Source organism: Monopterus albus, unplaced genomic scaffold (assembly GCF_001952655.1).
Source record: "Monopterus albus unplaced genomic scaffold, M_albus_1.0 scaffold10.1, whole genome shotgun sequence".
In the NCBI taxonomy this organism is placed as follows: Eukaryota; Metazoa; Chordata; class Actinopteri; order Synbranchiformes; family Synbranchidae; genus Monopterus; species Monopterus albus.
The window spans coordinates 1141854-1155430 of NW_018127890.1; the positions used below are offsets into that span (position 1 = coordinate 1141854).

General features: G+C 42.1%; 1 protein-coding gene across 1 annotated transcript in view; it reads right to left on the reverse strand.

Annotated features, from left to right (window-relative positions):
• Positions 1–13577, reverse strand: part of ush2a (Usher syndrome 2A (autosomal recessive, mild)) — a 208689-nt gene that overhangs the window by 75707 nt on the left and 119405 nt on the right. The window contains 8 exon segments of the mRNA XM_020589916.1: positions 2000–2209; positions 2395–2558; positions 3174–3329; positions 4411–4742; positions 7352–7440; positions 7546–7712; positions 7816–7985; positions 8456–9102. Coding sequence (XP_020445572.1) covers positions 2000–2209; positions 2395–2558; positions 3174–3329; positions 4411–4742; positions 7352–7440; positions 7546–7712; positions 7816–7985; positions 8456–9102 — 1935 coding nt within the window.

Sequence of the window (13577 nt, forward strand, 5' to 3'; positions counted from 1 at the left end):
AGGCACGAGACTGTGTGTCCAGCACGGCAGAGAGGGTTTGTGTATGTGACAGAGAGAAACCAACAGTGTGTGTTGATGTGCATATGCGACAGGGCAACTCTGAGTCTGTGAGTTGTGAGGCAGTGAGACCACCTGTGTGTCTGTTTGCAGTGTTGTGCTGATAATGCTATCTAGTAGTACATGAACTGTACAGCAGTACAGCACACAGTATAGGGTGAGGTTTTTGTGTATATTTTTGTGAATTTTTCTTTGACATAGCCTCTACCTTTCTTTAATCCCTTTAATTCCCTTAGTTCACTTTTACAAGAAATTCTCTCTCAGCACCTCCACAGAGGACATGCATACTAAAACTCTTATGGTGATGAATATATTATGGTAATCTATAGTGCCTTCAAGTATAGTCATAGGCAAAAGGAAGAAGTAGTACAGGGACAGTGAAGGACACCAGAAAATCTGATAGAGAGGACAAGTAAGAGATCATCTGTGGAGGAAGAAATGGAGGCAGCAAGAAATCAAAAGTCAAAGAGAGGGAGTAAAGAACAGACAGCAGTGTTAATTTAACTGCCCAACATTTCTTTAAATGATAATAGTGTTGAATTGTGAGTGGAAAAGAGAATGAGAACCAAACAGAGCAAGTGCATATGAGAGACGGTGAGTGAGATGGGTAATTATACAACCTCTATCTATAATTCTAAGTGGAAATGCACTCAGCTAAGGGAAGTTAGCCCAATTCATTTGCTGCCAACGCACTTACCTAAACCCAACCTATTGCTCTACATTTCATTTACTGCAGGATGGTATTATTAACGCAGTACTGCACACCGAGTCTCTTTCACTCATACTTATACACACAGACACATTTTTCTTGCCAATTAGTCCTGATGTTAGCATTGCCCTATGGATTGCAGGCCATGTTAAGATGGTTGGTAGGGTTGAGCTGCATTAGTTAAAATATATTTGGCCTTGGTGTGTGTGTGTGTGTGTGCACCCTTATGGCTGTAAAATAATGAAATTACCTCCAGAGCCCTCTCAGTTAAACGATCCGTGCTTTGCCTTTAGCACCTAATGATTTTCTAATGTTTTTAATGCACTTTTTATTATACTGCTCAGATTAGAGAGAACGAGAGAGGCCTCTGACATATGATTACACTGAAACATTGGAGGACCTGTGATGGGGAAAAAGACACACAGAGACGGTCAGAGACAGAGGTTGAAATGGAGACAGAAAGAAAACAACAGAGTAAGCGGCCTCTGACATATGATTACACAGAGCGATTTGAAAGACAACCCCAGAGAGATTGAGCTGAGAAGTGAAGAGGAAATAGAAAGAAAGGTCCCTATGACAGTTAAACATCCTGTGAAATTCATAGCTAAAGGCAGTAAAAGCTGACCCCAACTGAAAAGGGAAACATGAATAGATACAAGAACTGATGTACTTTACTTTTATATTCAACTTAATACGCTCCCTCAGAGCTCCAGATACATCCTGGTAAAGAGCCTTCAAAGCATCATTAAATAACTTTTTGGTAAAGCCCAAGTGCTGTGTTGGTATTGTACTGTAAAAATATACTGTACAGCCTGCATAAGACATGAGAGCAGCCATGTTTGCTGTCTTGTTTGTCAGGTAGAACCCAGCTTGCATATATACATTAGGGGTGTTTGTGTGTGTGTGTAGCACCCTCATGCCTTTTACAACACCTTAAATCTGCCACATACACACATTTTGTATTGATTTCATGCCTCAGTACATGATGTGCTTAACATCTCCTGGGAAGAACAGAGACGCAGAGAAATGCACATTAACACAGACACCTCCCTTGGAGGTACTGAATTTGTGTATTGTATATGACACACTGTTATATACATTCACAAAACACCCTCACACTTATACTGTACGTGAAGTAAGAATACATTTATACCAGCTTCCCCCAGTTTACTAGATTTTTTACCAGTTTCTAAAATCAGCTGCTGACAAAAAAATATATCCATATTCACGTACCTCCATCCTCTGTGGTGACGTTAACTATCGCCTTAGTTGTGTTATGTGCTCCATTGGACACCTGGAGTGACACCAGGTATGTGGTACTGGGCCAAAGGTCCCTTATCACTGTAGAGATGGTCTCAGGGGGTAAAACCAAGGTTTGACTAAATTGGGGAGACTCTATTGTGAGAAAGTAAGACTCCACCTCTCCCTGCAGGTCTTGCAGTGCTAAGACAGACATGACAAGAGATGGAGAAGAGTGAAGGAGCAGTCAAAATAAAAACATTAAGTCTCTAGTTTGGGATCTGACAGAACAATATTCACACAGGATCATGTTGTGAAGGTGTATGTGCATCTAATACACACTGTTTGCTGTGGAGACCATGCGTGTTTCTGAGAGAGGGTAATCTTACAGGGCTGCGTCCAGTTGACATGTACAGCAGTGTGACTGACAGCATGGGCAGACAGGGATGAGGGGTGGTGGGGAATGCCTGCCATGGTCACCGCAGTAACAACCTCTCCTGACAAGTAGCCCACATCATTACAGACCACTAACTGGTACTCGTAACGGGTGAATCTGTTGAGAGACAACATTTACATTTCTGATAAAGGGAGCTACAACATGTTGTGCTTTCCTTTTGAGCTAAAAATTCTCAATAAAAAGGGTGTTTAGCTAAAAAAAATAACAAATGTTAATATAGACAAGTTCTTTGAGCAAGAAGAGCCTGAAACTGTGAATCAATCCTCCACTGCTGCAGCTAAGAGAAATAAACTGATATAAGGGCCTCAAATTTCAGTCATGTCTGTCTTTGTCTGTGTTTGTTCACTCTAAAGTTACTCTGTTAGTTCTGCTAATATGGAGATGTCTATTAAACAAGCACTAATTAGTTTCCCATAAAAACCCAATAAAGTGAAAAGTGCTGACACATTCAAAAGTTTGTCAGTTTACAACTTGAATAAAGCACATTAGGCACACAAACCCGAAAAGAGTACAGCCAGAGCTGTTTAGCAAGCATAGAGGGAAAAAGTCAGCTTCCACCAAGTGCCAAACTGAGATTAGGGGACGCTGTGTGAAAAACAATTTAATTCTTTGGGATATTTGCTTAATGTATCTTTGAGCGGTATTAAAAGATCGGCATCAGCGGCACTGCAGCACTGCCGTTTGCTCTAGAGCTCATTTCAGTAATCTCACCTGCTTAGGCCTTTATCTTGGTAGAACAATTTGGTGCCGGAGTAAACATGGAGCCAGCGATGGAGATCTTCAGAGGGGGGAGGGGATGAGGCTGGTTCTGTGGGGACAACAGCGACGGCCAGGGGCTGGTGGGTTTTACATCTGAGCAACTTGTATCTGAAGGGGAGATTTGAATAAAAGAAAACACACAGATGGTTAGATGTTTAGGAATGCATTAGCACACAAGACTTGTACACAGGTGAACCAGTATGTGCACACAGATGCACACTGTACATGCAGATGCACACTTGCGCAGACTCTTATCATTCATTTCCTCCTCTTCTGATGTTTTTCATCAGCTCCATTCTGTTGCTTCACTGTATCTCATCCCTCCCTCCCTCCCTCTGCCCCTCCCTCTGTTGTTTTTTCTGCAGGATTTGTGTTTTCCTCTCCCCACAGTGATGCTAATTTCTGCTGTAATCAGAAGAGAAGGGCTTAATGCCGCCTTTTAACCAACCCACTTAGACAAACAGAGCTGAGCAGAGCAGAACAGAGAAACGGGCTCATGCATTTTAATCGCCTGCCAGGAAAATGGACCTTTATTTTAGGGCTAATCGCAGACAAAGTAGAATAGAACAGAACAAAACGGACCAGAATGTGCATTAGGACTGAGAAAACACTGAGTAAAAAATGCACAGCACTTAGCCCATTACCATAGCACTCCTGTTAGCTTGTTAACGTGTTTCTATAGGTTTGTTTGCTTGAGTTTTTCAGCTGCAATTGAACACAGTGTGTGTCTGATTCCAGTCTATTTTAAACTTTGAGCTATAGATAATAAATAAAACAAGACTGATTAACAATATATAACAGAGTGGTTCCACACAATGGACTCCATACACTGAGTTCCAGACATATGAACTCTTCCCTATTTCTATTGGATTGCAGATGTGTACCTGTTTGTGTTCTTACCATTCTTTCACTTGGTTTAGTTCCATTAGAAAATAATAAAAGCAATTTGTTTGGTTCTGTAAATTTTGAAAGTATCAATGCATGTCTGAACCACAGAGGTGTGTTGTCTCATGTACAGGTACAACCAGCAAGATGCCTATGCCAAGGGTTAGAAACAGTCATGTTTTCTGAAGTGTTTTGACAGATTGCTTCTGCCACCTCATACACACACAGTTCAGAAAGCAGTTGGGCTGATGAGCTAAAAGCTAAGGAAAAAAAAGGCATGGTTTCTGTGTAGTAAGATACTTACCTGATGTTAGGTCCATTGGGCCTGCTTGGTGGTCGCCAGGAAATGGCAAGGAAAGACTCACTGATAGCCACTACTGACAGTGGTGCAAGGCCTTGAGGGCTTGTGGGTAATGTGACTGCTGGAGTGGGCGAGCTTTCCGTACATCCTCCAACATGTCCACCACCCATGGCACATGCCAACACACTAACACTGTAGTTTGTGTATGGAATCAGGTCCATTATGGTGATGTTGAGCTCAGACATGTTGCCGCTGTCATGGATATGGGGCTCCGGGAGGCGGATCTCATACCCATGAATTTCTCCGTTGGGAATAAGAGGACGAGACCATGTGACCTGAAACAAAAGTGGGTTAGTCTGAAGTTACGGGTTCTTCATTTAAAAAGGCAGCACAAATCAGAGTGGAAGAGAAAAACAAAAGGCCTAGTTCACCTAGTCCTTTCTAACTGTCCTATCATTATCCCAGAAAAGTCATCTCATTGGTTGGCTGGGCATCCTCAATGTTCTTGGCATGCTGAGGACAGCAGAAAGCTTTTAGATGAATGAACTACAGGAAGTCATGGCACAGGGTGCACACGCACGCGCGCGTGTGTGTGTACAGAGAGTTTCAGTTTGTGTTCATGCAAAAACATATCTACTTTAGAGTGTGAATGCTTCTGTGGTCAGGTTTGAGTGCTACTCATATAGGTAGCAATTGTATGTTAATCATTCCTAAAAATATAAACATGCTGCATTAGGATGGTCACTTTTGTGTGTATCTCTTGGGGGGTAAGATCACCTGACTTTGACTTGAGTGGAAGATTCCTTTCATTACATTTAAAACAGGGTACACACAAACACACGCAAACGCACAAACACCAAGCTAAAATAATGAAAGCGGCTGGTAATGGAATTGCTTCATGCAAAAACAAAAGGTTGTCGTCGTTGAGCAGTGCATCTGATTTGGAAACGGTTCAGTCTGTCAGCATTTCAGGGTGAGGATGAATGCAAATGGCACACACACAATGGTAAGACACACACATACTCACCTCTGAATTACAGATATCAATACAATAAATGCTGTGCTTATACATCCACACACAGACACTTGCACCTAAATTCAGCAAATTGCACACACACCCGTGTTCACATACTGTGTGCTTCAACGCACTTGTGGATACAAGTGCAACAACTGATCAGTTCGGAGCTTGTTGGGACATGAATTTAGGTGATTAAGTGGAATGAACGTCAAGAGTAATTATTTCTCACACAACCTTGATATTCATTTAATAAGTGACACTAAGGTGATAGAGGACATGCACACACACACTCCAAGCCATACACACACAACCACATATGGGCAGGGTCACGTGGAGTTAGGTAGCTCATTTCCCAAAGTGCGTGTTGGGTGTGTTTTGTGGTGGAAGTCATTTACAGATTGAATACCCGAATGTAATCTGGAGACAGTGAAGACAACAGAGACCCTGGGCTGATACAGAGCACCAGGACCAAGGCCAGTACTGTGTGTGTGTGTGTGTGTGTCTCTGGCTATGCGTTTATGTGTACATGAGTGAAAGAGAGACAGGTGACAGCTGGATGTAAAAAAGAATAGGAAGGTGTCTAAGGACATAATGTATGTGTGTGTGTATTTGTGCACTTGTGCTATTACATTGAGAAACAAAGCCTGAAAGGCACAGTATGCCATCCTCTGCAGCTGACAATACAGTTAATTTACTCATACACACATCAGTGCCACTGTAAACACATTAAGGTAAATTTATCAACAGTTTGGCCCACTGTGCGTGTCCCTTGGTCACTGAGAAACTCAAACCCACAGTGGCAACAGTGCTAACCACTGCGCCACCGTGCTGCCACATATCAAATCAACAAGATCAAATCACAAAAATGGTTTAAAAAGTTTATCAATATGCATTAAGTATAACTAACTAGCTGCTATAAAACACATAGCTGTTGCCTTTATTTACAGTGTTTTGTATCTGTGGTCTTGTTCTTCTTCATCCCTCACTACCTCACACAAACTATGAGCTCTCAAAGCCAAAAGGGTGCTGTACTGTATGTCACCATGCTCTACACTTTGGCTGTGCTTTGATATCCTGACCTTTAAAAAGAACATAAGCCAATTGAAAAGAAACTACAAAGCTGATGGTTAAGCAGGTGTGAGTGAATACCTCCACGAGGAAAAAGTGATATGCAACAAAGGAGAGAACAAAAAGCCATTTGAAAATGAAAGGAGATACTCAAAACGCTCTTTGTTGTCAAGGTCAATTGGTAACCAGGAAGCAGCCTGCCTGTCTGTCCAATTAGCAACTACCAGGAAGGAACACTTTCCTTCTCAGACCTGTGACCTCTAAAAGCTGTGCTGTTGCAGAGATGACAGGGGCGATGCTGGAATGATGACAGATATTAGCATTTTTCTACAGTTAGCATTAGTGCAGGGCTGTGAGTGTGTGTGTATGTGTGCATGCATATAATATTGTTTCAGTGGCTTTCATTGATAGGCCTTGATGTGGGATTAGCCAGTGGTGGAACTTAACTCTGGCTCCTCCTTCAAAATGGTCGACAGGAAGGAAGCTGACAGGGTCACAGCCTCACCCCTTTTCTGAAGGAGACCTTGAGCTGAATGTTTTTCTGTCTCATTAAATCCCAAAAGAGGAAGAGAGAAGAATCAGCATGACATTGGTTTATCTTTTCTACTCTACACTTCTGTCAAACCCAGAGTGACTGAAGAGATTCTCTATGAAGTTGCATTGTATTTTTGTGTATTTTCCCTTGAAAGAAATGCTTTATAAATTCTGAGACCTTCTACCATTTAAATGTAATAAAAGATATTGTAAATCACCTTCCGTAGCAGCTGACTTGGATTATATTTGTGCATTTCAGCTCTCATGCCACAAACAAGGTGTTTTACTAAACCTGTAAAAGATCAGCTAAAAAAGTGTCCTTACCTGAAGCGACTCTGGCCCCAAGACCTTCACCACTGGTGGACTGAGACCAGCTGGCCGAGAAGGTCTGGTGGTGACACTGACCCAAGGTCCTGGAAAAATGTAACAAAAAGGGGTTAAAGATCATAAACTGTTTATTACATCTAACTTAGTTAGCCAAAATTAATTTCACATGAAGCCCATTACTACAGACAAACCTGTGGTGTTGCCTGCCTGGTTATGGAGCACAAGTCGATACTGGTAGCTGGTCCAGGGACTGAGAGCTGATGAAGAGTCCAGGAAGGAAAGAGGGGGAGGGTCTGCTGGGACACGGCCCACTGTCGAGACCTGCTCGGTCCCAGCAACTCTACGCTCAATCAGCCACCTACTCTCAGCACAAGATCCCACAGAAAAAAACATAAATATATACAAGAAGGTGCATGTCCCTTGGTCACTGAGAAACTCAAGTATATATGATCATTTCTCACCGCTCCAGTGGTCCATTGCTCCGCTCTGGTGCACCCCAGGACAAGAGAACAGAGGTAGGGGTGTCAGAGTAAAGATGAGGTGCAGGAACCCCTTCAGGGGAGGATGGAAGGGTATGAAAGTGCAGAGTCATCTGAGGCACTGAACAACCCACAGTGGTGCACGCTTCCACCTGGATGATGGAGAGAAACTTTGCAACACCCCAGTACAACACACGTTTCGTTTCTGATGTAAGGCTGGTTTTCTTCAGTCAGCATATTATCAATTAATAGTGCTGAGAACAGTTTGATACTTGATTCTGTTGTCATTCCTCAGTCACTTGCATAGAATAGAAAATTAAAGGGTGGGGGGGGGTCACTGTCAGTGGAAAATTTAATTTCAGTTTTTATCAAATCAAATCAAATTTATTTATATAGCACTTTAAAAACAACATCCAGTTGATCCAGTTTTATATTTGTTACTGAAGCACAATCAGAAAGAAAAGCAGACGAACATTTGTTTGAGCTGTGACAATATAACTTCTATTTACATAATTTGTTTTTAATTATATATTTTTGTTAAATCTTTTCGATTATCTAAGACAGTACTGTGTTTTACCATAATGCTATTATAAATCTAAAAACTATCAATATGACAGAATACCTGGAGGCTGTAGGTCTGGTATGGCAGTAGGTCCAGGAAAGTGTAGTTAGTGATGTTTCCTGGAACAGTGACTGAACTTGAGGTGGAGAGGGGACTGTGGAAGAGCTCTTGTTTTATAAAATGTTCAGTTTCAGAGCTGGCCTTGTTGTAGTCCTGCTTATACAGTAAATAACTTGAGTTTACTCTGGGGGTGCTGGGCTCAGTGAAGCGGGATGAGGTGAAACCAGGGCCTTGACTTGTATTGCTTATACAGGTGAACCTGATATATTTTTCTTCTGCAACCCCAGGGAAAGATTTTGAGAGAAGGTGAGGTCTGGTGTCTTTGATTGTGCTTGAACTGTCATTAGTGTCTGGGGTTGAGCCTGGGGTGGTAAGACTAGGAGTTGGCCTGAGGTTATGACCTGAGCTGAGATATGCATCCTCAGGGCTGGGCAACAGGCTTGGCATAGGACCTAAGCTGGAGCCGAAGGTCGTGATGGTGCTGGAGACTGAGCTGGGTTTGAAATCTAAAGAAGAGACAGAGCTGGGGCAAAGATAGAGGGTATAATTTGTGATAATGCCATTTGGTTGGGAGGGAGGAACCCAGGCAACTGTTACAGTTCGAGGATGAAGCCCTGATACAGTAAGGCTGCCCACTGGTCCTGGACCTGCGGAAAAGGGAGATGACGACGAGATGAACAGACAGGGAGAGGGAAAGGAAAAGCAAGAAAAACATTTGTGTGTCCTTCTAAAAGACTGAGAAACAAAAGAGGAGGATTTGTTCTATAGAATTATTTGACATGTAACATGAAGAATGACATCAGAAGGACAAAGAGTGATTCTGCTATCTCTATCCACGTGATTAACATAGAAACCCTTTCTTAACCCAAGATTTTATTTAAGGATTTACTCAGTTCTTGTGAGTTTCTGAATGTGAGTCTGTACCTTCTTCAGCCTGGAATTCAGGAAGAGAAGTGTAGGCCAGTGCTGGGAACACTGTAGCTCAACTCCGTGCTGACTTCAGTCAATGTACATACACAAATACATAATGTACAAATGCTTGCACACGTACTATTATGATGCCAAATTTTAATAACTGCAAATACAGGTAAACAATTTAAATATAACACATTTAAATGACATACTTTAAGTTAAATGATGTGGGTTTATATGAAAACCTCAAACCTGAGATGGAGTTTCAGCATTTAATTAACAAAAGGTTTATCAGGAAACTCAACTAATGCATCTGTGGTGTCTCCTTGCAATACTTTGCTTTGCAGAACCAGAGCCATGGTCTCACAGAGCTAGTAATTTTTATTTGGCTCAACCTGTGAATTTCCAGTGTCGGGAAGTGCCTTAAATTCTTATGTCCAGAATGTAAAATGATCCTCACTAGAATCAGAAGTATGCAGCACACAGAAATGCACATAAAAGCCCACAGGCACACCCAGTCACATGATTTGCATATGTTCATGCACAGAGAAAAACCTACACAGACTGAGGAATATCTCACTCCACAGTAGCTCATTTGAGGGTAATGCCTCCTCTACCCTCCTCCCCTGGCATTTACATCCCACTGTACTGCTCTGTAATGGACACACACAAATGCACAGACACACATTCCTTACAACCACCCCCCCCCCCGAACCGCCCAAACCACACACCCACACCCACAGTGATGTAGTATAGCAGTTATGGTGCTGTGTGAAGGGCAAGCAGATCAAGGTGACTGAGTGGACTGAGGGAGCGTGCTGCGTTGCTAAGTGCTACTGCTAACCGCTAACGGCTTTCCCAGATGGCGGTATGTGTGTGGGTGTGTGAGTGTGTGAGTGTGTGTACAAGATTTTCTGAAAATCTGAATGCAAAGATTTATAAAAGCCATAATCATATCTAATGTTCTTTGACCTGTGTATTCACTGATAAATTGTGCAACATAAAATGGGATGGACTTTGACCATGACATAACATAATACATATTATAATGTAGGCAGACTTGGAGGCAAATCACAGGCAAACTGAGGTTTTTACACTAGGTAAATCTCAATTCTATTATTTGATTGTTACTTGCTCCTTGACCCTTGCTCGACCCAGAAGTCATTCTGGTCCGCCACATTGAAGGATGTATCAAAGCTCTTATTCCTGCTCTGAGGAGTGAGGAGGCTGACTGGAGGAAACATGAGCGAAAATAGAAGAGAGCATCCTCTGTGGTAATCTCATATGGACTGACATGTACCTTCATCAAAAATCAGCTGGTGATTGGACACTTCAGGTGAAAGACAGCAGAAAAGGAGAACTCATGTCTCTACAAGTGTGACTCTTCTATTCCTCTCTCCTCACATTTTCTCCAGGCATCTTTTCCTCACATTTTACTTGGGTGGGACTAATGTACAAAGAAAGGATACAAGTGAGGATGCAATTAAAAGAACTGGGATTGAGCCACGGACCTATATTCATTTCCTGAAGACTTACCCTAACCTTAAACCCCATAGTCACACAAACATTTTGTGATTTAGATGAAGGGGACAAGCATCTGGCCCTCACAAGGAAGGCTGAGTCCCTACAATGTATGTGTGAAAACAGGTTTTGGTTCCAGCAGTGTAAAACCAGGTGTGCATGCACACACACAGTTTTTCCATTTTCCATACACATAAACAAGAGCATAAAATGGTCATGTAAAGCTTGGCTGGGTTTTCCAGATCACAAATGGTTCCACTACCAACCCATCTTTGTCTCTTCCTCCTTCTCTTTTCCTTTCTCTGACCCCTTCCTTCCCTCTCTCACTCTCTCTCTCCCTTATTCGTTCTTTGAGTCACAGCCTCCATCTCTCTTTCGCTCATTCTATCCGGTCTCCCTGCTAAATAAACAATGCAGAGAGTTGACCTTTTGGGTTAACAAGTTTTTATGCTAGCTCTACTCAGCACTCGCACTGATTCAATTACCACCAAAGGTCCACTGAACGCCACGAATTACCAAGGAGCCCATCTTGCTGTCTGCATGCCTCGCTACAAGCTGGTTCTTTTTTGGACATTTGGGGGGGTGGTCCTACTACCTATTAGTCTAATTCTTTTGTTCTGTCAGGTCAGGTTTCAACAACACAAAGTCCTGAACTGCAATTAAACCACAAAACACAGTCCAGTCACCTTGATCAAGCTACCATCAACCAACCAAAATAACCCCCACTAGTACCCCCCTCATTCCCCATCTCCTCCCCTCCCCCTAAGTGTTGACTGTTATTTAGGCTTTACTGGCGCGTGTAAAATTCGGCAATTTGAAGGGCTGTTAAGTTTTTCCAATTGAAATTTTCATTTAAGATACAGGTGATGCTTTTTTTTTTTTTTTTTTTTATAGCAGCATTTTTATAGTATCAGGGAGGGAACGACTGCTGAGGGAATGTGCAGCAGCCATTCCCTCTCTGGTTTCCTGGCTCCTCATCCTTCTTTCTCTCCCTCATGCTCACCTCTTCCATTTTTCCACCTCTCATCCAGGCCTCTCAACTGCTCATCTTTTCCCTTATCTCCCACTCACTCCCACCTTTTCTCTCCCCCACCTCTTCATTATCCATGCCTTCCTCTCTTTCGTCATCCCTTCACACCTCCCACCCTTAGTCCTCCTCTTGCTGGTAAAACACCAGTAGCAGAAGGCTAAAACAGGAGTGCGGAGCCGCCAAGCCTTAAATCACATTTATAAGGATTTGGTTAGCATAGTAATAACACAATCAACTGACAAGGGCTGGGAGAGGGGGAGGGAGGGAGGAAGGTGTGTGTGCGTCAGTGTATACATGTCATTTAGAGTAAGGTGTGTGCGCGTCAGTGTATACATGTCATTTAGAGTCGTGCATATTTGTGTGTATGTGAGTGTTGTAAGGGTCTGACCGTGCACATTTAAATGTGGACATCTGTGTGTATCCATGTGAAGAGGAGATGAAAGGTAGTATATGTAGCCTCGCACAGAGCCCTGTATGTGCATGTGTGTGCTTGTGAGCATGTTTCTATGTGGATGACTGGGCTTTTGAAGGTGAGTCAGGGCTCCTAGAAGTTACGAGGACACACACTGAGCTTTACTGCTATCAAAATGCTTACGACAGTGTGTCAAAACATGACAACCAATACAGTGACAATTTACATTGCATTTCATACAGATTATTTAATGCCATTGTTGTTTAAGAAGACACTGAAGAGGCAGCGAGAAAGAGGACGATGCAAGATCAAGGTCATGAGCTTGACTTGTATCCATAACATCACAAGTATACGAGATGTGCATTAAAGTAATTACAACCATTACAATTCCTTTGAAATGTCAATGTTTCGACATCCTTTTCAGATGGTGGCTATTTGGAGTGATTTATTTAATTGCAGGTAACCTTCTGATGAATCCTGTACTTCAGAAATGGAACAAAAAAGCTGAAAAGTAATATATGGTTTTTAAAATATAATGTTAGCATATGTTGGTTTGTCCAATTATTCAAATCAGTGGGAATTGGTTGGGTTTACTGGGGAACCCTAGTAAAGAAATTCTAACAACACAACAGGAATCCCAAGCTGTACCTCAGCTTGGGATTCCTGAAAAACCAGAGTTTTTATTTAGAGAGCCCTACAGTATATTTTCCCATTAGTTCCAACAGTAAATTTCAAATAAACAAATATATCAAAAGACAGCGTATAAATACATGTTCAGTTAATGGGTAGTGTATATAAAATATTCTAGTCATCTCTTGAAAAAGCAAAATTGCAGTGAGATTATGCTGACATTACTTTAACATGTCCATAGAGGTAAGTGAACAGAATACTAGGACATGAGGTAGAGTATTATTTTATTAATGCAGTCGCCGCTTTGTTAAATAACAAGAATTCTGTGCCCCCCCGCACATCTACCCTCACTCTCTGCTGTAAGTTCAATAAAGTAACAGTAGTTTTGAAATGTTTTCACCCCCCACCACACACCACTTTCTAAGACTGCTTGACTAAGATCATTTTGTAAAAATGACGCTTTATTCATGCTCTCTATAATACTCCAACACACACACACACACACTTCTTTCACATAACACACAGACAGGCACACACCAACACACACTCTTAGATCACTTAGCTGCTGTGAACAGGAGCAGACAGAGGAAAGGGAGCTGTCCAACATGGCTAGAGTT